At 48.9% G+C, this 26,163-nt stretch overlaps 1 protein-coding gene across 22 annotated transcripts in view; it reads left to right on the forward strand.

Annotated features, from left to right (window-relative positions):
- PHACTR4 (phosphatase and actin regulator 4) overlaps positions 1 to 26,163 on the forward strand; it is a 76,602-nt gene that overhangs the window by 13,862 nt on the left and 36,577 nt on the right. For 5 of the 22 annotated variants that reach the window (XM_068417588.1, XM_068417587.1, XM_068417590.1 and 2 more), the window contains one exon: positions 16,464 to 16,510. In XM_068417588.1, coding sequence (XP_068273689.1) covers positions 16,495 to 16,510 — 16 coding nt within the window. In that variant the 5' untranslated portion in view covers positions 16,464 to 16,494. Of the gene's footprint in view, positions 1 to 11,426; positions 11,585 to 12,133; positions 12,267 to 16,463; positions 16,511 to 17,368; positions 17,617 to 18,297; positions 18,369 to 18,685; positions 18,787 to 19,434; positions 19,633 to 26,163 lie in introns of those variants that run through there. The other 17 variants (XM_068417577.1, XM_068417578.1, XM_068417575.1 and 14 more) reach the window with 14 other exon arrangements.

The following is a 26,163-nucleotide window of genomic DNA, read 5'->3' on the forward strand; positions in this document are numbered from 1 at the left end:
GCTGGCCGAGGGAGAGCTGGAATTTGGAAATGCTTTTAATTGTGTGTGCGTGAGGGGGAGCAGGTGGCTTTCCGTTCCATGGGTTTACAATGAATTGTTTATTCCTGGATAGATTGGGGTAGGGTTTTGTTGCTGGCTGTTGTTCCAAGAAAAGGGGAGGAATGAGGGGCAGAAAGGGTGGAACTGGTTGAACTGGAATTCCTGGGTCATGCCTGGCCTTGGGTTAGGAACAGCGAGGTCCTGCTCATTTCAAAACCTGGGGCTGGCAAATGCTGGTGCACCGGGAGCTGTTGCATTTCAGGTTTTTGCTCCTAAGTGTATCAGAGGAGTTTAATAACAGGTTTGTAGCAGAGATCTCAAATAATCTTATAAATATGAGTAAACAAGTCCTGTTTTGTCACAATATTGGATGCTCTGAGTATCTAGCAGAGATACTCATGGCTTGGTGATCTCGCTGGCGCAAACAGCGTGGAGAGGGAAGGATGGCACCTCTCCTTTGTGTTTGCTGTGGAAAAAGGAGTAGAGGAGCGGGCAGGATCTGATGATGCACATCAGATTTTCCAAGCCTGTTTGTGGTGCTGGGCAGCCTGACTTGATGCCTTCCTAACCCAGCCTTATCCGTTCTCTGTGACAGCAGAATGAGACCCCTGTTTTGGGTTGCAGCTGTGTAAACACCTAAAACTGCTAGAGCTGCTGAAGAAGAGGTCCTGTGTGCTCACTCCCTTCCCCATATACTCCCAACAACTGTTTGTGGGCCACGTGACAAACAAATTGAGGAACTGAATTGGATTAAAACCAGCTGTTTCTGCACCAGGCTGGTTTGGACTGGGGTCAGCTGCTTGGGGAGATTCCTGCTGCCAGCAGAGAGGAGGGCAGGCAGAGCTGCTCTGGGCACTGCCAAGCCCCTGTGAAACTCCGGCTTTCATTGCCTTCTGCGTGGAGATGTTTTGGGGTTCAAGTGCAGTTGCTCTGGTGTGTGTTTGGTGGTTGTGCCTGCGTGCCCTCGCCTGGTGCTTGCCGCTGAGCTGCTCCCTCGAGGAAGCTTTCAGGTTTAGTCATTTCTCCAGTTTTGTTTTCTGTTCAAACTAACCCGCAAGAGCTGTGAGGCTGCAGGCATGGAGGAGCTACGCTGAGCTCTAGGATGGTTTGTTACTGGGGGGCTTTTATTCAGGCCGGTTAATTTTTGTGGGAAGCGTGTTCTTTCCTTTGGTTCACACAGATCACAGAATCAGCCAGGTTGGAAGAGCCCTCTGGGATCATCGAGTCCAACCATTGCCCTGACACCACCATGGCAACTAGACCAGGGCAGTAAGTGCCATGTCCAGTCTTCTCTTAAACCCCTCCAGAGATGGTGACTCCACCACCTCCCTGGGCAGCCCCTTCCAATGGCTAATGACCCTTGCTGAGAAGAAATGCTTCCTAATGTCCAACCTGACCCTCCCCTGGCGAAGTTTAAGGCTATGTCCTCTTGTCCTATCGCTAGTTGCCTGAGAGAAGAGGCCGACTCCCACTGCTCTACAACCTCCCTTCAGGTAGTTGTAGACTGCACTAAGGTCACCTCTGAGCCTCCTCTTCTCCAGGCTAAACACCCCCAGCTCCCTCAGCCATTCCTCGTAGGTCAGACCCTCCAGACCCTTCCCCAGCTTGGTCGCCCTCCTCTGGACTCACTCCAACACCTTAACATCTTTCTTGAAGTGCGGGGCCCAGAAAATGAACGCTCTCTCTTGACAAAAAGCTTGTTTTAGCCCAAATGCACCACTGTGTTATATTTTTGCAAGACATCGGGGTGCTTTGGTTCTTTTTGTGGCGCACACCCTTTGCTGCAAATACAGGTATGGGACATAGAGACCTCATTAGTTTGTGCTGTGGTAAAATCTACTCAAAGGTTGACTCTGCAGCAAGATAGTTAATACCTAGACCTAACCCAGGACTGAAAGGAAGTCTTAGTGATGAGGAGGGCAGGTGAAGAAACCAGTCACTTCATTCCCTTTGGCTGCTGAAACCGGGGTGGAGGTAGGAAAGTGTTATGGTTGAGTGGTCTGAGCTAGTCCCTGCTGCAGAGCAGTTACAGCTCGGTCCATGGGCTGCCTTTCCCTGGAGCCCCCTGACCCATCTGGAGGGACAGGAGAGGCTGCAGAGAGGTTCCAGCAAATACATTTACAACGAAACAAATGCCTGATAGTTGGCAGAGCTCCTGCAGCTTTCTGCACGCTCGTTCCTCGCTGTTGGGATGTGAGAGTGCAAACCTGTTAGCGTAAGTCCCGGTGAAAGCTGCGGGAGGTTTGTGTTCGATTGCGTGTGGGCGTTTTCCAGCTCCCTGTGTTCTGGGGTAGCTGTTTATTGCTGTTATGCAGCTGTTGTGTATTAAACACTGTTTTTTGTGGACACCTCTTTGTGAAGCGTTCCGCAGATGAAGTCTCTTAGGAAATCTCCGTTTATAGACAAGCCCCAAAGCCAGCTGAGAAATACCCTCTGTGGCCTTCAAATGAATGACATCATCTGTCCAACTTATGTCAAAGGGAAAAGGATACCTACCAATTCTGAAGATCACTGTAAGCATCATTACAGAGTGAAGCTGGGTCAGATTGGATCAAGCTTCAGTTCCTTTTTACAACCAACTATTCCTCAATACCCTTTTTATTGAAGAACTGTTTCCCTTTAATAAACCTGTCACCGTAGGTGAGTGTAACCTGCACAAACACTTTGGCCACCTTACTACGAGGTGTCCTTTTAGAACAGCTTGGCTTGACATCTGGAAGGAAGAAGTGTCGGTGCGCTGGGCGTTCACATGGCGATGAGATCCCTACACGCAGGGACCCAGCGTGGCAGAGGTATGCAGCAAGCGTGTCGAATGCGTGCCCTTACGTGCGTGCTCAGTCGCCATGTACGTGCTGGAGATGACTGTCAGCAGTGGCAAAGTGGTGGGGTTTGTTCCTTAGAAGGGCATGTTGTGCTGGGGTGGCGATGGAGAGGGCGTTGGGCTGCGTGGCTTTCTGTGGACACGTCAAACAGGGTTAAGCGTTGAACGTGAGTGGGTAGGTGTTGTGCAGTCTAACGACATCTCCTTGGAAGCATGGGCCATGCTGAAAAAGCTTTTTTCTCCTTAAAATGGAGCATTTCACCACTTGCTACCCTCTATAAGAACTGAACCAAGGTGTGTTTTGCACAACTGATGTCAGCTTTCAGTTCAAATGAGGAAGCTTTCCAGCTGTAGGGAAGGATACAATCCTAACCTGATCTCAGCATATTTTCACACCTCCAGAAGTGGTGGCAGCTCGTACTGGTGGCTGCCTGATAACACACGCAGGTTTCAAACTCCTGGGGCTTACTCAGAGCTACCTTTGAAGTCTCGAAAGCCTAGCAAAGCACTTCTTGTTTATTCCTCGTTTGTATGGCTCAGTATGGATTTAGGTCCTGCTAGTGTTAATTTGTTTTCTTAACATGCCTTTTCCAGATTACATTTTGTAAGTGATCACATTCTCCTTCAATTTCACTCCTTTTCATCTATTTTCTTGCTCTGATACAGCTAAGCCCATTCCCAGAAGCCTTCTTGTTGAAAATTTCCTGGGAGTGCTAGCGTGGGGAATGGGGGTACTTTTGTAACCATTCCTCATGCTGGCACCCAACAAAAGGTCTTGTTTGCTGAGCAAACCAGCAGTTTCTGGCTTGTTGATAGCTGAGTTTGGGAGTGTGTGTGGGGGGGTCACGGGCATGTTAACGAACCTGCTCTGATGTCCAAGGACACAGCAGTTGAACAGAACAGAAAGTCGAGCTGCTCATTTTTAAAGGATTTCCTCCTTACTGGATTTCAATTGTGTTCTGAAGCTCCTAACAGGCTCTTTCTGGTATTGGACTTCTAATCCCCTTGCGAGGTGGATATAATTCTCACTTAGCTCTTAGATGGATTTATTCAAGGTGATCCAGAGTCAAGTGATCTGACAAACCACCCAGGTGTGCTGGTTCCTGAGGCAGGGCTGTGAGGCGCTCCTGTCCAAGGCACGACTCGTGTGTGGGGCCCTCTGCTTGTGAACCACAGAATCAACCAGGTTGGAAGAGCCCTCTGGGATCATCGAGTCCAACCATTGCCCTGACACCACCATGTCAACTAGACCAGGGCACTAAGTGCCATGTCCAGCCTTTTCTTAAACCCCTCCAGGGATGGTGACTCCACCACCTCCCTGGGCAGCCCCTTCCAATGGCTAATGACTCTTGCTGAGAAGAAATTCTTCCTAATGTCCAACCTGACCCTCCCCTGGCAAAGCTTGAGGCTGTGTCCTCTTGTCCTAGCACTGGTTGCCTGGGAGAAGAGGCCGACTCCCACTGCACTACAACCTCCCTTCAGGTAGTTGTAGACTGCACTAAGGTCACCTCTGAGCCTCCTCTTCTCTAGGCTAAACACCCCCAACTCCCTCAGCCGTTCCTCATAGGTCAGACCCTCCAGACCCTTCACCAGCTTGGTCGCCCTCCTCTGGACTCGCTCCAACAGTGAGGAGCTCACCATGCCAGGTGTGCACACCAGAGAGCCAGCTCCTGTGAGCCTGTGGTTAATACACTCCATCTGAAGGCATTTCCTCAGCTTCTGTGCCTTGGAAATGTGTTTGAGACACTTGATGCTTTGTCCTTCTACACCCTATCTGTTCACTGATCTGCTGGGGCACTGCTGAAATGGATTCCTCTTGTTTAATTTTGCACGGTTGGTAGAAGAGCGGTTTTCACTACGTTGACTTTCTTGGACCAGATCAACTTGCCCGCCTGCAGGGCGTGATGTGGGATTTGCTTGTTCAGTTGGGTGTTTTTCTAGCCATTGTTAATGATGGAAGGGCCTTTTGTGGCTGAAAAGAAGCCGCGGTAGTTTTGCTAAGCTCTTAATGCAGCTAAATGCGTTGGCTGGCAATTGTCATCTCTAAATTGAGAGTTAGTGGAGTGGCAAGGGGAGAAGGAGGGCAGGCTGAAAGAAACATTCCTGTTCAGGGTGGAGTTTCAGGAGATCACCTCTGCCTTTAAGATTATCCTCCTTGAGGTTTGGGGGAGTGTATCAGTCCACAAAGGTCTGAAAGATGAATGACCACGTGTGAATGGTCTTGATCCCTATCCAGAAGGGTTTGGAAGAGCGTTAGGAAAGGCACAACTTTCCTCCGAGATTAGAATCAACTTGGGGCACATTAGGTCAGGTTGCTGTAGTAAGCACAATCCTCACGCAAACAGCGTTGCTGCTTCATAAACTTTGTGCACAGCAATGGAAACTCCAAATTATTTATTTTTTTTTTTTTAAAGGAAATTGTTCTTGTTCAGAAACTTTATGGGCTTATTTTCACGGTGGGATGCCTTACTGCCTTGGACTTGGGTTATAAAGAGTTTGCCAGATCAGTAGTGGGAATTAATTTCTCTGTTTTCCTAGTTATGACTAGGGCACCTTTTTATTAAAGCTGGAGCTGTGGAACAGGAGAATGAATTGCCTGGGGAGGGTTTCTTTAAGGAAATTCGATATCTTAATCAGAAGGTGTTATGAATTACTGTAGTGAGACTGTGAAGGAAAAAATAAGGCTACAAGTGAATTACAAACCCTACCTAAACTGCCTGGAGAAGAGGAGGCTCAGAGGTGACCTTAGTGCAGTCTACAACTACCTGAAGGGAGGTTGTAGCAGAGTGGGAGTCGGCCTCTTCTCCCGGGCAACCAGTGATAGGACAAGAGGGCACAGCCTCAAACTTCGCCAGGGGAGGTTCAGGTTGGACATTAGGAAGCATTTCTTCTCAGCAAGGGTCATTAGCCATTGGAAGGGGCTGCCCAGGGAGGTGGTGGGGTCACCATCTCTGGAGGGGTTTAAGAAAAGCCTGGACATGGCACTTAGTGCCCTGGTCTAGTTGACATGGTGGTGTCAGGGCAATGGTTGGACTCTTCCAACCCAGAGGTCTCTTCCAACCTGGTTGATTCTGTGATTCTGCTTACTGTTTGGCAAAATCTGAATCAAAAGATTAAATTTAAAGCTCCTGTAGATGCAGTGAGGTGATTGCAGTGTCCATTCATAAAGAGATTTAATTTTAAATAGCTGAGCTGTGTCCAGTTAACGAGTGTTGACTCTGTAAGTTGATAAAGACACCTACACAGCACGGGTTTCCTGTATCTCGCCTTTTTTTCAAGGGAGAACATTGTGTTACCTTTCAGGATGGAATTTGATTAGAGGTGCCTGTTTTATGTACTCGAATGTGCACGGCTGAAAGCGCGGGGTTTAATCAGATTGCGCGTACCCTGCGGTCTGTTTAGCCCAGGAAGCGTGGGGTGAGGAACGAACCCCATATGGGAAAGACCCGTATGGCAGGACTGCAAATTCAGCTACTGCCTCAACTGCTGATGGCTTTTTCAGAGTTCAGGTGAGCTTTCTGACACGTCTGTTTTAGTGCTTTGAGAGTGGCTAAGCTCATTCACAGAATGGTTAAGGGTTGGAAGGGACCTCTGGAGATCATCTAGTCCAACCCCCTGCTCAAGCAGGGTCACCCAGAGCACGTTGCACAGGGTCGTGTCCAGGTGGGCTTTGAATATCTCCAGAGAAGGAGACTCCCCACCCTCCCTGGGCAGCCTGTGCCAGTGCTCTGGCACCCTCACAGTAAAGAAGTTTTTCCTCATATTCAGATGGAACTTCCCATGTCTCAGTTTGTGCCCATTGCCCCTTGTCCTGTCACTGGGCACCACTGAGAAGAGTCTGGCCCCATCCCCTTGACACCCACCCCTAAGGTATTTGTAAGCATTGATAGGATCCCCCCTCAGCCTCCTCTAGGCTGAACAGCCCCAGCTCCCTCAGCCTCTCCTCCTAGGAGAGATGCTTCAGCCCTCTGATCACCTCTGTACTCCTCCGTTGGACTCTCTCCAGTAGTTCCTTGTCTTTCTTGAACTGGGGGGCCCAGAACTGCACACAGTTACTCCAGGTGTGGCCTCACCAGGGCCATGTAGAGAGGCAGGAGAACCTCCCTTGACCTGTTGGCCACACTCTTCCTCATGCACCCCAGGACACCATTGGCCTTCCTGGCCACAAGGGCACATTGCTGGCTCATGGTGAACTTCTTGTCCCCCAGAACTCCCAGGTCCTTCTCTGCAGAGCTGCTCTCTAGTAGCAGCGATCCCTCCTCAAAAAGAGGAGAAAAGAAACTCTTCACAGCCTGGCTTGGCAGTGGCTGAGCCGAAGAGTAACCTCATTTCGGTGAGGAAATGGTGGTTGGGAATGAAATTGTCTGTCGAGTCATAATGACGGGGGCATTACCCACAGCGTTGCAATGTCTACTCAGCTACTTTGGTTTCATTGAAAGTTTGACGAAAATGGAAACCACAAAACGAAGGCAAAAGTGGTTGTGTTTTACCCTAGAAACCAGAGGTAAATCAGTAACCCTACTATTACGTGTGTTACAGGGCAATGCAGGCACAGGTTATATATAGCCCAGATGACACGTACAACCCACAGTCCTCAGCTCTACGCCTTAATGGTAGGTTGAGGATGGAGGTTTTTGTTGCTGATACATCAAACAAGATCATTCTTATGCTTTACGGCAGACAATGACAAGCAGAGGACTTTTCTTCTCAGAAACGGTCATAGACATTGGAAGGGGCTGCCCAGGGAGGTGGTGGAGTCACCACCTCTGGAGGGGTTTAAGAGAAGCCTGGACATGGCCCTTAGTGCCCTGGTCTAGTTGCCATGGTGGTGTCAGGGCAATGGTTGGCCTCGATGATCCCAGAGGGCTCGTCCAACCTGGTTGATTCTGGGATTCTGTGACTGAGTTCACGTTTTCAGTAGCATTTATCAGGTTAAAATGGAGTTTTATGGAAAAACTGTTCCATAGATGCAGTTTTTCTCGGGAGGTCCTGGTGGGTTGTAAAAGCACCTTTTGGGACTTCAAAAGCTGTCGGCTTCCTCGGAAACAGCAAAGCCTTTTCTCTCAATCAGTGCTGTGACCTAATGAACGTGATTATTATCTCTGATCAGCCTTTTGTGGCAGAGGTGTGAGATTCTTCATTGATCTCTGTACAAATTCCAAACGGCTGGGAAATAATTGTTAAAATTGGGGGGACCATTGTGGCCATGGTTCTGTACGGATAGAGTTGGTTAGTGTTTTTTTTGAGGAAATTGAAATTCCCTGTGAGGCGTGGTACAAGAACAAACTGTTGTATGAGCAGGTATGGACTGAGCACAAAGGAATTTTAATTTCTGACAAGCCCTATTGTACCGAGATCGTCTGTGCAGAAAGACACGATGGAAACGTGCCAGTTCCAGAGTTGAAACAAGTGTGGTGCTGCCGGGGCTGGCATTTCACAGGAGCTGCAAGCTGACCTTTGGCTGCTTTTGGAAGAGAGACCCGCTCCAGCCCTGTGTCTACCATGCTTTCTCCCTTAAAAAAAAAGCTGGGGTTAGTGTTTTTGTGGCAATGCAACAAGCCGGGAAAGATTTGGGGGAAAATGGGTCATTTTGGGTGGTTTAAGGCAGTCAGGCTGTCTTTTGGGTTTGAAACTGAAATCCTCGACGTTGAATATGTTGCGTGCTGCTTTATAGCCTTTAGGGGGGGAAAAGGGCATCTCAAGACTTTCCTGTCCTTAATACTCACAAGTCTGAGTAACAGGGACTACACTCCTGAAGGCTTTCCCTTTACACAAGCATAACCCTCTCTGAAAGGTGAGTTGGACTCCAGGCATTTCCCGATCTCCTGTGTGCATCCTATTAATGCACTAATTAATTTATACCGACCTTGCTCTGGTGCAGTGGTCGAGGTTTGCAGAGGCTCAGCTGGTATTTTCGTAGCTAGGGATGCTGTGGTGGCCCGAGCAGCAGTAACGTTCCTGATGTGGGACTCGTGTAGGCAAGAGTTCAGTTTGTAATCTCATAGTTTTTGGAAAGAGGGAGAAATAGAAAGTCCAGCCTAGATTTTGGGGCAAATGAGCTGCACTTCAAATATTCATTGGTTTTTGCTTACAGTGTGCTGGGGCAGGTGCTGGCGATCTGGTGGGGCTGGTTCATTCCCTTAAGACAAAAATGAGTTGGGTGCTCGGATAACTGAGATCCTCTGTGGAAACTGCTCTACAGATGCATCAGGTTTTTTCCTTCTCCTTTTGATGTGCCCAGACTTTTCTGGGTAATAGCAAAATGTGTGAATTGCATTCTTCAGTGTAAGAATTTATTAATTCTCACATTTTGAGGGTTCGTATGTGTTGATAGATTAAGTAGCGTGTCTTGGTTTTGAGGATGTCTAGAACATCTTTATCCTGGGTTTAATTACATCAAGCTTGGTCTTCTGGCTTTTTTAAAATTTCAGCCCTGAGTTGCTTTTAGTTCTCATTGCTGATCTCCACCACCAGGCTATCTTGTTCAGTCTGTGTTATAATTAAATGTACATCGTCTGCTCTTGAAAAGATTTCTTCAGGAGAACTGTTTTGCAGCTGTGGTGGTGGTGGGGAGCCCTGAGTGTTGTGATTCCAGCGTTAGGTGTTGAGCTTTCTTGCCGAGCCAAGCTAAAATCTTGTCTTTTATGAAACTTTTCCAAGCTGAAACCTGCATTGCTAAATGTTGGGCAGACAGCTGATGGAGTTTTGAGAGGATGGGGCAGTAAAGACCAGCTGCACGCAGATGTGTGGTGACCTGCAGGTGATGAGTACCTCTGTCAAGCCTTCTAGGGAAAAACTTCCAAATCTACTCAGCAGTAGAGGTAAATTTAAAGTTTTACAGTCTAGCTGTCAGGAATCCAGAGGATAAAGAGTCTCTTGTGACTCAGGGCTTCCACCTTTTGGGAGTTGATCAAGGAATAGCCATGCCTTGCTACCATCCTTTGGATGCTCTTGCTTCTGTGTCAGCTTCACGAGAGCATCTGTCCGCAGCACGAATCAGCCATTCTGCTTTAATTTTATCCTTTGCTTTTATCAGGAAGATAATTTTGGTAGAGGCAAACCCTCCAGCTGCTTCGAGGACAGTGAGTAGGGAAGCACCTTGAATCCTGTGTCCAGTTCTTGGCCCCACACTTCAAGAAAGATGTTGAGGTGTTGGAGTGAGTCCAGAGGAGGGTGACCAAGCTGGTGAAGGGTCTGGAGGGTCTGACCTACGAGGAACGGCTGAGGGAGCTGGGGGTGTTTAGCCTGGAGAAGAGGAGGCTCAGAGGTGACCTTAGTGCAGTCTACAACTACCTGAAGGGAGGTTGTAGTGCAGTGGGAGTCGGCCTCTTCTCCCGGGCAACCAGCAATAGGACAAGAGGACACAGCCTCAAGCTTCTCCAGGGGAGGGTCACGTTGGACATTAGGAAGCATTTCTTCTCAGCAAGGGTCATTAGCCATTGAAAGGGGCTGCCCAGGGAGGTGGTGGAGTCACCATCTCTGGAGGGGTTTAAGCAAAGCCTGGACATGGCACTTAGTGCCCTGGTCTAGTTGCCATGGTGGTGTCAGGGCAATGGTTGGACTCGATGATCCCAGAGGGCTCTTCCAACCTGGTTGATTCTGTGATTCTGTGAAGCTGATTTGCTCTATTCATACTGCAGGTTTTTTCCCCTCTGCGTGCACCCACACCTCCAGAGCGGTTGATCAGCTGCCACAAGGTCTGGAGGCGACTTATCAGTGTTTACCGTGCTGATGGCTAAATAGAAATAGCATTTGTCACTGGGAGCTGGCTTAGAAGTCACGCTGTGTTCATCTCCGTGCCATGCTTTCCTATAGGCTGCTGGCTTTTTGTTGAAGGTTTGGTAAATACGGCTCGTTCAGTGAACTGAAACACCTGGGAGAGGCTATAGGTGGCTTGTTAAGAGTTTGTTTTCAAGCAGAACCATGAAAAAAATCTGCTGTTTGGTTTGTTAGCTGAGTAAGGTGTCCAGGTGCTACTGTGGGAGTCCTATAGAAGGGAGCAGTTTCTAGGAGATAGTATTGCAAGTTTTAATTTGGTTTTGAATTGTTTTACCAAAGAAGTTAATCCCCTCTTGAAGAGGGGGAAACTGAGGCACGGATAGACAAAGGGCCTTGTGCAGAGTCGAATGTGCTGGTCAGCAGCAGAGCTGTGAGCAAAGGTGGGTCTGGAGCAGTTCAACGTTCTGCACAGTGTGTCGAGGAGTATTTTTAAGGTTTACTTTGTACAAGTGATGAAAAAACCCACTCGCCTACATCTCGCAGGCACGGAGGACGTGGCTCCTGTCCCTTTCCAGTTCCTCTCTGGTAATGTTATATTACTGTGCCACCCACAGGCAGCTACCACGCTGCTGAAAAATATTTGCTGTTTGCATGGGGAGCTGGTTATCAAATGTTGAATTTGTGATGAAAAGCCCCCGGTTTCATTTGCTGTGATATCTGCTGGATTTAGATTTCTCAAACCTAGTTATTCTAGCGTTCTATTTAAATTGTATTTACAGTTGTTAGACTATTTTCTGATTTATCCACTGTTTCTTCTTCCACAAAACCCTTTCCTTGTGCTAAACAGCTGCCGTGTTCCTGCTCAACAGCAATCGCTTTCCAACAAGTGAAGAAGCACAAGCTGCATTCGGGTCTGAAGCGCTGGGATCCTCGTGAAGAGCAAGACACTGCAGGGCTGTTCGTTATTGGCGCACCCCACTCATTGACCTGCTGCCAGATTAGGCTGTGAGAATAACTTGGTTTAATCTGTGTCATTTTATTGAGGGGGGATATTCTGATTTACCTCCAGGATGCGCAGGAGCTGACCTCTCCGTTGCTCCGCGTGTGATTAGCGCAGGACAAACTGGGTCAGCAGAGATTTGATTTTGAAACGAGCGGACCTATTTGTAACCAATGATGTGCAAACCCTGGTAACTGAAGGACATGAGCAAACCAAGGTTTTTAGGTGGAGTTAATTTGTTATTAGATGAAGTCAGAGAAACAGACAAGCTTTCTGCCTTCCACTGACCTGAAGAAGGGCTTGTGCATCTCTCTTCCCCTCTGTGCTGCTCTGAGATTAACTTCACCTTCACGCCTTATCTTGTAATTTAGAGTAGTGCATTTGGTGTGGTTGATCTCATGAGGCTTTTTAAGAATTTCCCTTGTGATATTTAAACTCTTGTCTGCGCACCCGTGCTATAAGCCGCCCCTTGGGAGAACCGTTCTGCGCTGTCGAGTTATTCTGCTTTGTAGAACAGAATTTTAATATTGTTTACCGTGTTCTTAATCTTACAGCTGGCAGAGAAATTGAGTTACTTTAGCCCTTCCTCTGGGGACTTCATGGACAGCATACCCAGAGCATTAGGTGGAGTTATCTCAGCTTTGCAAAAATCTGCTCATCTGTCTTCCTGGAATGAGTAATTGATTGGTGAGAGAATAAAATGTTGATTTTTCTTTTTTTTAATTGCATTTATAAAACGAGATGGGCAAGCAGATCTGGTGGGGCAGTTGGGAAGATTTTGCTGTGAGTCCAGCCTTTCAGAAACACGTCCAGCTGGGTTTGATGCACTGAGCAGAGTCCTTCTGATGGCGTGGTTCAACTGTTTGAGTAAAATTTGGCAAGCCAGGGATGAAAACGCAGAACCTCCTTTTTCTTGTTAGAATTGTGAGCTCTCGCAGGCAGGAGCTGTCCCTCACTAGGCTCATCTGTCACTGGTCCAGCAGGGACTGGTTCTGGAGTTGGCCCTCTGGGTGCTGCTGTAGTAATAGCATTTTAAAACAGTGTAAAGCAAAGGACTGAACTAGCATAATGAATTTTCATATTATATTTGTTTATTGACTGTTACTAGCACCATATTAGGTAAAAAAAAATATATTTTAGGAGGTTGTCAAGCGAGCTTGTTTTCATTTCACAGGTCTGTCACTTGAGCGCTCTGTAATGGTCTGTATTAATGCAGGACCTTGTTCCTCAGGCTACTGGGTGTTTGTTAACCCTTTCCTTTCCCCTCTCCCTCCAGCTGATGGGTACAGTTCGAGACTGTTATAAGAACATCCTTTCTCTCCCCCACGTCCTTGTTTTTCCCAGACAGCCCCCGGTTTTATCTCTCATTACAGTAAGAGCCCTGTAGCAGCTACCCAGCTGCTGTCGCGTCCCTCTCTGGAATGATGATTTCGAGCTGAGCCAGTATGGAACTGGCTTTCCATGCCTAAGGCAAGCCCGTTAGCAGACGCTGTGGAGAAGTAACGTGCCACTTCTGTTTGGAAGAGTTGTCAGTTTTCTAGTTTAGTTGGGAAAAACAACCAACAGGGTCTTGGTTTTCAGCTGGACTTTTGGAAACATCCCTCAGTCTTTTGAAGGAAGCTGCTCGGTGGGAGGAGATGAGCAGCCCTAGGTGAGAAGCTCCTGTGATGACAGAGTGGTGCAGCTAATGAGCTTCACTGGGGAGGAGGCTGAAAGTGTAATGGTCAAGAGGTCTGGGTAAGGGTTGCTGAAAATGAGACAGTGGGTAAGGTGGTAATGAGGAAAGCTCGTAGCTGAGCTGTATGGATTGCCCAAGGCTGGAAAAAACAGTGGCACTGTAGTGTACAACTTGGTGGTGACTTGGTGTTTGGAGCTGGGGCTGTCAAGGTCCTGTCCTTCCCAACCCACTGTTAAGCTCCTTGGAAAGTGGTTAGGTTGCATCTGGGCCAGCTTTGGCTGCTCCCTGGGTGGCTGGATCAGTGCTGGCGCAGGGAAGGGGTGGGAAGGCACAGGAGGAGGTGCAGAGTCTGGACTTTGGTCAGTTTGTGTTGCTGTGGGACCGCACCCTCGGGACGCAACGGAGCTGAGCACGTGGGCAGAGCTGGGGCAGCTGAAATGCCCCGCTTCAGCAGAGAGCGTGGTAAGGCTGAAGAAAGAGGGTAGAAAACGGCGTAGAAAATACTAGAGCATGGCTGCGGAGCGGTGGTTTTCTATTGTGTGTGGATTAGCTGCCTAGCTGGAAAAAAGCCATCACCTTGCTGCTGAGAGTTCAGAGACGGGTCAATGGAACAAGAATATATTCTTAGGTTGGTATGAAGAACTGGAGAAGAAAAAAAAAAAAAGGCAAAGTGTTTGAACTAAGAAGCCAGACAAAGGCTGTGCTTCTGCTCGCTGCGCTGGGGAGCAGCAGCAGGGGAGGGCAGGAGGGGTGTCCTGGGGCGGTGAAAGGAGCTGTGCCGGTACCGGGCGGCTGTGCCACGGCGGAGGAATTTCACAGAGCTGTCAGGGAATGTCTGAGCACGATGAGGACATGAATATTCAGAGGAGCTGTAGTATGTGTCACGCTAAAGGAAATGCAAAATCCACGTTTTCTCAGGCTTACGTACCTGGGAAGCGCCTGCCAGTGGAGGATAAAAGTGATTTTCTGTTCTGCGGGGCAGGTTATCTCCAGCTGCCGTTGCAGAATACAGCTTCCCAATTAGCCAGTCCTAGTTAACGCTGGCAGCGGGATCTGCACTACTTAATCCGTTGCTTTGGTGAGTAAGTGCCTGGATCGCAGGGCAGGCAGAGACGTGCGCTCCCGCTTTGGCAGCCTCGTGGCAATGCTGGGAGTCCTGACTTTGCTTCCTCTTGCTCTAACCTGGCATCACTTTTTTTCCCCCCCTCTCTGGTGCGCCTTTATACTTGTTGTATTAATAATCAGATGACTGTGGATTTAGTGGTTTGCTCCGACGGATCCCTCCCCACGCGGGCTGAGGTGCTTCCAGCCGTGCTGTCAGGCGATGACAGATGTACTTGGTGCGTACAGCGAGTGTCCAGCAGCGACGGGCTGCCAGGATTAGTATTCCAGGCACGGATATGCCCCTTGTAATACGCAAAGCTCAGCGCAGCCTGTGCAGGAATGCCCTTGAAAGGCAAATTAAACTGAACTCCCTGGTGGCTCTGGGGGAGTGGGAGGGTTGCTGTCATCTCTGCTGAGGTTCAAGCAGGTTTTGAGGTGTCTGCTTGTGTTTCTCTTCTGCTTTCCCTTCCCAGAAGGGCTTACTGGAAAGGGCAGGCAGGGAGGCCGTACCTGCAAACGCCCTGTACAGTAGAGTTGCTACTGAGGGTTTAGGTTTGTGCGAAGATGCTGACTTGATAATGGTATTTGGAAAAATCATGATGGCTCTTCTGCCTTCAGCGGGGAGCATTCGGTCTGGCTTTGGCAAATGGTGTCCTTGATGCAGCCTTTAGAACTGATACATCGTGCGGATGTACCCAACCACGCATCCAAAATGCACGTGAAAGTCAGCTGTATTTTAACAGCGTTAATGGATTAAGCTGGAGGGATTCTGAGGGTGTTTCCCAAGTACCCTCGTGGTAATCTGCCTCTGAAATGAAGATCTGATGTTCTCAGGCGACTGCCTTGCTGCCCAGAAGTCTGCCCAGATAGCGCTTCTCTTTGCGAAGCTGTTCAAACGCTGTGATTGCCAGCGGTGTTTTGAGAGTTTCATGGCTTTGTCGAGGCGTTCTCCCCATCTAAGAACATTGCTGCGATGGTATTGTAGCTGCAACAGAGAGAAGTAGCCTGGAGCATGGTTGTCTGATCAAAAGAAGTGTTTCGCCCACACAGTTCAGCGAAGGAAAGCTCAGAAGCGCTGCTGGCCATAGCTCGTTCCGGCGCACTTCCAGTGCTGCTGTGGTAGGGTGACCTCCTCCGGCACCGCGGCCCCGGGGTGCTGCAGCCCTGGGATGCTCCAGTGCTGCCGTGCGAGCTGAGCACGTGCTTTATAAAGTCAGCAGATTATCAGATGGAGGTGATCCATCTGATCTGATGTTGCGTTACAGCCAACAAGCCGCGCTTTGCTGTTGGCAGGTAAGGTGATGAGCTGGCCTGGCCTTTGTAGTGAAGGGTTAGGCTGAAATGGGCTACCATAAAAGCTGGTTTTGCCTGGAAACAAGCTCATTTTGTAGCTCTTTCCCAATCACCCCATGCTGTGCCTGTTGGTGTTTCCTGTTGTGGTTGTCTTAGTCTGAACTGAGCTCTTTAGGACAGCAGCTCTCTTTTTCTAAAGCACTGAGCACGTTTTTACCGTGCTACATAATACACCAGAATCAAGATATCTCCTGATTTCCCCAAGCTTAGTTCCTCTTGCACCTCATTTCAGAACTTTCTCCAGAGAAAAGCTGGGGTTGCTACTAAAATCCTAGTTCCTCTTTTTTTTGTCTTTTCCCCCAGTATGTTCAGAACTGTCTTGATGTTGTGTGACATCTAAAATGCTTCCTGTGCGTGTGCTGGTCTGCCTTTGCTAGATAAGCATTAGCTGTTCCCTTTTACAGCAGACACGGGATGTTTTCCCTGGGAGCAAACACTTGATGCTTTGTAATTAGTAATATTACTAATTTTCTTAGTTTTCTTAATTTTCTTAAATTCCTTAATTTTCTTTCCCTTTTCTTTCCAACACAGCATGTGGGTGATTGGAGGCTAGTGATACCTTCAAAGAGGGGTAAAGATGCCACACGCTCTCGTTCCTCGTTTGGTGGGGCAGGATTTCTGCTCTGAGTCCCCTTCCCACTGGTTGTGTGTAGACTGAGCAGAGCTGATGGAGAAGTGAAACGAAACCTGGGGTTTGGTCACGCTGGGAATTTTAGTTTGTGTGTCAATTTTGTTTCCTGTTTTTGTAGGAATTGCGCAGAAAGCCAGTGTGCAAGAGGAATGGAAGAGAACACTGGTGAGTACACTCTTAGATATCTTACTATGGGTTGCAGACCTGTTCTTTCCTCCTTGGTTAAGCATCATAAAGAACCATATTACTTTAAACTTCGTGTCTTCAAGTCCAATGTAGAAGGGGATTAGAAAATAAACTAGTTTAGCAGATGCATCAGTTGCAACTGCACTGCACTAATGGTGTGGACCGGATCTGATTAAAGCTCTGTCGTACATCTGGAAGATCTTTTTTGAAGTCTCCCATCTGTGGAACCTGGAATACAAGTCTATTGAATATTCCAAGCTCTTGAAAACAAATAACATCCCCTTTCTTAATTGGTAGGAGGCTAGAAGCACTGAGCTGGTATGTGATTTGAACGAGGCATATGGCAAGCCGTAAAGAAGGATCAGCTCATGGTAGCTCCTGACTTCTTTCAGTATTTATTTCTATAGGCTTCTCTGTCCTGCAGAAGATGTAGGATTTTTTTAATTAAACAAAATTTGGCTTTAAAGTTCTTGCTTTAGGCACTGTGTACTGCTTGCCTTTAGGCAAGTAAACTCATCGCTGTTAGGTTTAACTGATGCAAGGGTATGGTTGCAACTAAAACTCATAGATTTTTTTTGGCTTAGAGATTGCCTTGAATGTGTTTTCCATCTGTTTGCCTAAAATGGCTGTGGAAGACACTACCTAAATAGCCATTTTTCCCCTCCACTGAAATGAGACTTGCATGAAAGCTCTTGCCTGCACCGTGGGAAGCCAGTCTCCGTGAAGCATATTGCCCTCACATCTTGTGGACCACAATGTTGCAGTTGGTGACTTCTAACTCGTAGTGAAGTACAACTCTGCGACCAGAAAGATAATTTCTCTATTATTCCTCTGCAGCCAGGTGATGCCATCCTTAAAACTTGAGGACCGATGTACTTGTCAGCAGTGTGGCGTGCTTGGCGTGGCAGATGTACCAGGCCTGTCTGCTGAAGGCTGCTGTTTGACTTCATGCAAAGCTGGTCTGTTGGAAACCAGTGGCCCAGTTGGCACAGCTACAAGCCAAGTGTACATGAATAAAAACATGCCATGCTTATAATCCTGGTGGCAAGAATTGCTGCTGTGCCCTCTAATTGTTAGCCTGTAAGGTGCATATTTGTGGTGATTGCTTTCCCTTATGATTTGCTCGTGGCAAACTAATCCCAAACGATGCCTTTCGAAGGGGGAGGATGGGTGGAGTGAGTGTGGCGCTGGCCGCTGATGGCGCAATGGCTGTGGAGATGACAGCTCCCTGCTCAACCCCAGGACAAAGCACAGACAGCAGCAGGGCGAGTTTTTCCATCTCTCCAGCCTGCGTTAATGGGGTGGCTTTGAGCAACGCTGTGAGCTCTGCTTATGTACCAGGACTCGGCCTCTGCCAGGGCTGCCAGCAGCCAGCTGCGTTCAGATCACAAAGCTTTGTGTCCCTTTTTTACGTGCAGTTGAACTCCATGTTTTGGGTAGGTCGGTGAGCGGTGGGGTCGGAGCCTGTCGAGGTGACTGAGAGCTTTGACTCCTGATTTGAGCAGCACTGATGGCCTGGGATGCGAGAGGCCTTATGTTCTGTTTGTGTTTTTTCCAACTTAAGTCAAATTACCTCTCCTTTCCCTCTGAGCAAATGCAGCTGTGCAGGTTGAGGATGGAGTACCTGTACTTGATCTTTGCTTGCACAGACACCCCACAGAGCTGGTGGTGAAGCTTTACATGTTGCTGGGAGCCAAGAGCCCCATATTAAAGGCAGAATAAGCAGATGGGTCTTTTATTATTATTAAAATTACTTTGCTTTTAAGGATGCTCATTCTCCAAGTGCTGCTAAGCTCAGGACTCCTGGGTTGTTCCCGGCACTGAGACTGGAGATGAGGTAAGGCAGAGCCGCGTGCAGGAGCAGAGCTGAAGTCGATGATGCCCTTTGTTCCCTCGAAGCCTGGTGCTTTTTGATGTATTGCTGTCCTTATCTGGTTGTATATTAACTGCATTCACAATGCTGCATGGCTGGCTTTTGTTTTAACTGCATTGGCGCGTGTTCAGAGTCGGCGTGCTTCGAATGGCCGCTGGGACTGCACAGTGAAGCATAAATCCTTTTTAGCTGTCAGGCTTCACTAGCCATGGGTGGGTGGGGGAGCCTTGCTTGGCTGGCTGCCCTGACTAATTAAAAATGAAATTTGCTGTTGTCTTCAGATTTTAATTCGTGCTCATCCCTGAAGACGAGTGGAAGTGTGGTCTCCAGGCAGCTGCAGTGAAGTTTCAGAGCTTGTCTATACACGGTTATTTTAGAACAGGTATGCAGCTTAAAATTTGCTCTCAACCCTACCCTGGGTTGTTTTTCAAGTGTAGAGAAGAATATACAGAAACTTCTTGCAAGCTTTGGGATGTGGCCCTGAGCAAGTGTAGTTTAAGTTGCCACATGTCACCTATCTGCAGTGATTTGGATGTGCCTATGTGCCAGCATCAGATGGTTTAGTTTTTCACTCTGATGCTGGACTTAAGCAAAACCAAATTACTTTGCTATAGGCTGTGCCTGTGTGACTGGCATTGGCTTAGTGAATGCATAAACTGCTCAAGTTGCAGCAACTTGGGTAGCTTGTCAGCTTGAGCCCTCAGCTTCCGACTCGTGCTGTGAAACCTACAGGAGATGGAAGAAGTTTTGACGTGGTGGGAACCTGCAAGGTTCTGTGTAGGAGCTGAGAGGTGGTGGTGATGGACTGTGCCTCGGTGTGAGGCCAGGGCACAGCCCTGCGTAGTCTGTGCTGCCCCCGAGTCGTCGTCGGAGCTGTGAGGCAGGTGGGAGGATGGAGGTTAGCAAGAGGAATAAATAAAATCTAAATATACACACGTTGCTGGGCCGAGTTTCCCTGCTTTCCAAAGTCCCACCTACACAAGTGAGCTGTTGAAGGGAAATGTCACTGGAATACCTTTCCCCTCTTCAGATCCTTCCTGTGGTGCGGGTGAAGGATCACACTCTATTTTCGGAGCCTGTTTCTGCTGTTCCATCTACTGCCCACGTTGTCGCTGCCCAGACCCTCTCCCAACGACCACTCGCTGCTCTTAGCATGATATGAGCTGGGTCTGGACCTTTCTCTTCGTCAAGGGATTGTCGTCTTATCCAGCATTTCATCCGCCTACCTGTAAGTCTGTGAAATCTTAAAAAAGCAAAATCCTGAAGAAGTGGGAGCTTTGTGCTTGGCAGGGCAAGGCTCACCTCGTGCCTGCGGTTCTTTGAAAGCTCTGCCATGGTGTTGGGTTGACCCAACGTGGAAGCAAGCCTGCAGTCCACTTGCCCGGTAGTGTTTGTTAATTAATTAAGCTAATCATTCATGAATAGCTGTGGAGGGAGCATGGCAATGCCTTTCTTCATGGGAAGTGTTTGCTCTTGGGTCCTTTGCCCTCCCGTACTTCAGTGCTCTGTTTCTGCTTGTGGCTACACGTTTCCTCTGCAGGTTTTGGGATGTGAACCTTTTAGTAGCTTCCCTAAAAGGTTTAAATCTCTGTGGGACAACTGTGAAGCATTTTGGGAAACTAGAGAAGTAGCCTTTGCACACACAGGTGCGTAGCCAAAGCTGCTTGTTCAGAATAGCACTTGAAATACGACGTTTATGGATGCTTTAAGAATCTTCTGCAGTTATTTCTTTATTCAAGGCTGACTTTCATCCCCTTTATCTCCTGCTGTGCTACTTTTTTTTCCCAGTTCTTTTCCTACCAAAAATAGGAAATACTCTTCAAGTCCTTAACCTTTGTGCAAACAAAAAGTAATTTATTTTAGCATCTCTGCTGCCTTCTGGGCTACGTGCCTCATAAGGAAACCACTGTGATATGAATCTGCTGCTTTTGGAGACTTAGCCTCCAAATATAGTGTGAGTAGAGGAAACGGCCAGAAATGTGAGTACTTGCTTCTTACACCACCAGCTCTGCTGCTTGTTCTCGGCAGGATGCGTGACTGGCTACCCAATTCCCATTTTTATCCCTAAAAATGAGAGCAAGGCCTTCAGATGCTCAGAGGTTCACAACCGTTATAGAAATGAGGGCATGATCGTTGCATGTGCAGAGGGAACGGGATTTTTAGATCACCTCTGGTTCAAAGCATGTCTGCAGAAGCAATCTCAGTATACATCCATCGCTGCCAACTTCCTAGCAGCCCTGCTGTCTGAAAGGAAGTTTGAGATCAAAAAGACATATCAAGCTGTTCCAGGGCTAGATTGCCCAAGCAGGTTCTGGCATTGCTGCTTTTTAAAAGACTAATGCTCAGAAGGGAGATGGACGTAATGGTAAAGGTGCCATGGCCATGACCTGTCCCAAAGACGCGTTGGTCGCAGGCTGCCATCAGCCTGCTGCCTTGGGATCACAAAATAACACTTTGTTTTCATACGGCTGCTGTGTGAAATGGGTGTGGGATCCCTCTTGTACTCTGCCAGGACCTCTCACTGCTGCTCTTTAGTGAGGCCCACCAAGCTTGGCATCTTCTCTGGGTAGACGCCATGTACAAGCAGAAGAGAGCAGAAGACTACGGATGTGCGAAGTCTGTTAGGAGAAGACAAAACCTGCTCAGGAAAACCAGTTTTCTGCTTCAAAGGTGTTTGCCAAGTGACTTTCTTCTCGCTGTTCCTTTGTTTATGAAGCCTTTTGTGTTTAGCAGCAGTGAAAGCTGAGGGAGTGGCTGCCAGGATGTAAAATGTTTTGCTTGTAGGTTGTTAGTTTGAACCTAAGGAGGGAGATCATGAGTATGAATTCCCATCTTGTGCGTCTGGAGGGGATTGGAGACTGGTGGCAGAGATGACTTTGCAAGGACCACAGCAGATGGAGCTGCCTGTGTGGGAAGAAGGTCTCCACCTGCCCCTCCCTCTGATCTGATGGTGACTGCCACAGGGTGTCAGGGTTGAGGAGGAAATATGTGCTGCTCTCAACATCTTCTGTTCCTCAGAAACCTACCGAGGCTTTGGATCTCCAGGACATTCTGGTACTTTGGGTAACGCATTTCAAAAAGCGAAGGGTCCAAGTCGGGGCAGGAAGGGCGAGGGTGAGGTGGAGGGCTCTTGGTTTTATTCTTTGCCTTTGCTGAAGAGCTTGGATGAAAGACCAGCCTCTGATTCAGGGGTTCTTCAACTCGCTGTGGTGCTCGGGACAGGCTGTGTGGGAATCCCCTTTTGATGACTAAGTTTTAACTGGAAATCAGCTGCTTTGAGGCTGCTGCCAGGACAGGCATTTAACCCTTCAGCAGCTTTTAGGGCCAAATGTGCACTTTTATGTTGAACTGAAGTGTTTTGGGGTTGTGGTTCTTAGTTTAAACTGGGCTGCTGGAGCTGGCACTCGTCGTTTTCTGGGTTTGGTCTGCGGAGTCAAACACAGAGCATTGGGGTGTGCAAGTGCTTCACCGTCACACAGCTCTGACGTCAAAGAACAGTTAATGCTGACCAGCCAGTGGGAATCTCTCTAGAATGTCAGTTCCAGAACAAAAGAACAGGTTTTTCTTCCAGAAAGCCACAGAAGCTGCGATTCCCTTATGAGATCCCGTGTATTATGTGTACAGCACTATAACTGCTTTGTGCAATCCAACAGGAGAGAGCCCAAGTGGTCAAAGTGTCTGAGATTAAAGATTTAATTACAGGTGACGTATGCTAATTTGCAAGCACGCAGAAAGGCAAAATCCTCCTGTTCCTTAGTCAGATTTACCAGCGGGTTGAGCTGATCTCAGTGGAGACCGTTTGACTTTTAAACAAGGTGCAGTACAGAACACTTGCTTAGCAATGTGAAAGCGTTATGGTAAATAAGTTGAGTGCACTTGACAAGTTAGCAAAATATTTCGGGACATTATCCCGACAGCCTTTTGTTCTTAAATTTGCAATGGACGTTCTAGTTCTTCGTGTAATTAATGTGCTTGGTGCTGTCAGGGTGCTTGGGGCAGTTAATGGGATGCCCGTGCTCTTCTTCTGCCTGCTGGATTTGCAAGTGATTCAGGTCAGCCATCCATCTACTACTTGGTGTGGCCTTGAAGAAAATAAATGCCCAATAATTCCCCCCCTGTGAACAAGCCCCATGTGATTTGAGTAGGTGTCCGAACTCTTGCTGCCTTTCCCTCTTGATCTACAAGCCAAGTGTTTTACAGAGATTATTTGCTGACCTGCCAGAGACCTTGTAATTCTGTGGCACCCCGTTTCAAGTGACTTTTAAAGCTGTTGTAGTGAATGGCTGTGCAGTTTCACAGAATTTCACAGAATCGGCCAGGTTGGAAGAGCCCTCTGGGATCATCGAGTCCAACCATTGCCCTGACACCACCATGGCAACTAGACCAGGGCACTAAGTGCCATGTCCAGTCTTGTCTTAAACCCCTCCAGAGATGGTGACTCCACCACCTCCCTGGGCAGCCCCTTCCGATGGCTAATGACCCTTGCTGAGAAGAAATGCTTCCTAATGTCCAACCTGAACCTCCCCTGGCCAAGCTTAAGGCTGTGTCCTCTTGTCCTATCGCTAGTTGCCTGGGAGAAGAGGCCAACTCCCACTGCACTACAGCCTCCCTTCAGGTAGTTGTAGACTGCACTAAGGTCACCTCTGAGCCTCCTCTTCTCCAGGCTAAACACCCCCATCTCCCTCAGCCGTTCCTCATAGGTCAGACCCTCCAGACCCTTCCCCAGCTTGGTCGCCCTCCTCTGGACTCGCTCCAACACCTCAACATCTTTCTTGAAGTGCGGGGCCCAGAACTGGACACAGGATTCAAGGTGCGGCCTCACCAGTGCCGAGTACAGAGGGACGATCCCTTCCCCAGACCGGCTGGCTGCACTATTCCTAATAGAGGCCAGGATGCCATTGGCCTTCTTGGCCACCTGGGCACACTGCTGGCTCATGTTTAGCCGGCTGTCAATCAGCACCCCCAGGGCTCTTTTCAAGTTTCTACAGATAGATCTGCCTGGAGGAAAGCGGAGGTTAATTTTGTGGGGGTTTGTGGCTAAGCTGTGGATGTGCTGGGAACGAGATGCTTTGACTCCAGGCTGGCTGGACCGAGACAGTAGCAAAGGCTGATGTTGAGTGAGAAACGTATCCGCTGAAGCGCTTGGTGATTGAATTTGAACGATCTCATTCCTTGTGTTAAGAGATAAGACCTTGTAGGACATGTAATCAATCCTCTGGGTAATTCAGGCCGGCTCCCTGTCAAACAGAGAGCGTGGAGTTATTGTGGTTCAGTAAGTAGGGCACGGAGCAGAAGGGTCAGATTTCGAGAGTTTCTAGTTTTCATTTTCAACTTGTTGGACCTTACATTCACCTTGCTCTCTGGAACATTGCTGCTTGTAAATTCCGTGAAGGGATTTTAGTAGCTGATTTTATTGGGGTTGGGGGTAGAAGAGGAGCCTGCCTGGAACCAGAGGTAAGTGGGTTTAGTATAAATGAAGTGATTTTTGTTACTCCTGTTTTTCTTAGTTCACACAGCAGCGATGTGACCAGGCTGAACGGCAAACCTGGCTTTTTAAAAACAAAATACTGAATGTTCTCATTAATGTTGCTGCCCTTGTGAGTTGTAAATAGCGTTAGCGGAGCCGGTGGCTGCACAAAGCTGCCCCTCAGGCCCCGCTGGGCTGCAGGGCTGGTGCTGGGCTGCAGTCCGGTTGCCAACACTTGCGTGTTGTCACTGCTGACGTCACCTCTTTATCTGTTTCTTTCTCGTTTGTCTTGAAAAGGAGCCTGGCTCTGGTTTCTGAAGGTGTCTTTTGTCTCCTAAAACACTTGAGTGCACCAAGAAACCAGAGATTTGGCGTGGCTTTTTTACAGGTTGGACTGATCCAGCTGCGATGGGACAAGCGATAACCACGACTTGGTTAGGAAGAGTTTTGCTCTTCAGCCCAGCCTGGCTTTGTCCTGCTGTGTGAAGCATAGATTTGAAGATTTCTGAAGGACTTACCAGCTGGGTTATGATAAAATTGTATTCCTATGTACATTAAAAAAAATAGGAGTTACTTAGATCTGTGTAGCCTGTTGGGACTCAAGCTGTTCTGTTTCTGAGCTGAGCTTTGCAGACTCAGGATCTGCAATGGGTCCCAGTGCCTGTTAGAGCTCATCTTAAGGCTGTGTAAGGTGAAGCTTTGCACATTGGTGTAACTCAGCTGTACGATTGCCTTGCAGTGACTCAGTCCTTTTGTCAGGTTCTTCCATTTCAGCCTGGAAACCTCCTTTCATCTCAGGTGTGTGGGATGCTGCTAACCTGGGCGGTGGCAGAGCGCTCGCTGGAGGAATCTAGAGCTGGAAATAGAAACAAATTGTGCTAAAGTCGGCCGGAATCGGTGCAGGGATCTGTGTCTGAGACAGCACCTCGCCTGCGAGGCTTCTCTCGTGGGTTGGGTGCTCGCTGCAAGGTAGGCAGATTCCTCCCCCTTCTGTTGTGGCCACGGACCGGACGGGGCCCAACCCTGCACCCACCGGCCAGCGCTGCAATACGTCCCCATCGCGTTCCTCCCGCGGTGACCCGCTGCTGGGATGGGACATGGTTTATATCCCGGGCCATGTGTCCCTGACATCGGCCCCAAGCCCTGTGAACCCCCCCCCCTGTGGCCACCAGGGGGCGGGTGGCACCGGGCCGAGCAGCCGGGGGGCTCGGTGGGGACCCCCGGGCTGGGTAGGGACCCCCCTCCCTGCCATGGCTTCACCCCCGAGAGGCAGAGGACTGCGTGCCCCCAAGCCCTGCCATAAGCCCAAGCTGCGTGTCTGTAGGGCACCCCCCTGCAAGAGCACGGCCTGGGGGTCCCCCTCTTTTTGGGGGGAGGGAGAAGAAACCAGCCATGAAGGTGCAGGCAAGCAGTGGCCATGGATGTCGCCTTGCACAGGTGGTGAGCCAGCAGGACGCCGTGAGGTGGGGGGGATTCGGCAGCATGCTGCAATTGCATCAGGTTAGGGGCAAAATAATTACACAGAATCCTAATTACACAGAATCCCAGACTGATTGGGGTTGGAAGGGGCCTCTGGAGATCACCCAGTCCAACCTCCTGCCAAAGCAGGGTCACCCAGAGCACGTTGCACAGGGTCGTGTCCAGGTGGGCTTTGAATATCTCCAGAGAAGGAGACTCCCCACCCTCCCTGGGCAGCCTGTGCCAGGGCTCTGGCACCCTCACAGTAAAGAAGTTTTTCCTCATATTCAGATGGAACTTCCCATGTTTCAGTTTGTGCCCGTTGCCCCTTGTCCTGTCACTGGGCACCACTGAGAAGAGTCTGGCCCCATCTCCTTGACACCCACCCCTAAGGTATTTGTAAGCATTGATAAGATCCCCCCTCAGCCTCCTCTAGGCTGAACAGCCCCAGCTCCCTCAGCCTCTCCTCCTAGGAGAGATGCTTCAGCCCTCTGATCACCTCTGTACTCCTCCGTTGGACTCTCTCCAGTAGTTCCTTGTCTTTCTTGAACTGGGGGGCCCAGAGCTGCACACAGTTACTCCCAATGTGGCCTCACTAGGGCAGTGTAGAGGGGGAGGAGAACCTCCCTCGACCTGCTGCCCACGCTCTTCCTAATGCAGCTTGAGAAGGTGGAATTTAATAACTTTCCGTGCTCCATGTAAGAATCCCTTAGAAAAACACGGCCCGGTTCCTGTGGCGCTCTCCCCGGGCTAGGAAAGGGCTCTCTGTGCTGTTTGATTTGTATGTTTTCCCTCAACCTCCCCAGCACGGCTGCAGTAAGGGACTCGTTTCCA

This window comes from Nyctibius grandis, chromosome 24 (genome assembly GCF_013368605.1).
Source record: "Nyctibius grandis isolate bNycGra1 chromosome 24, bNycGra1.pri, whole genome shotgun sequence".
Classification (NCBI taxonomy): Eukaryota; Metazoa; Chordata; class Aves; order Nyctibiiformes; family Nyctibiidae; genus Nyctibius; species Nyctibius grandis.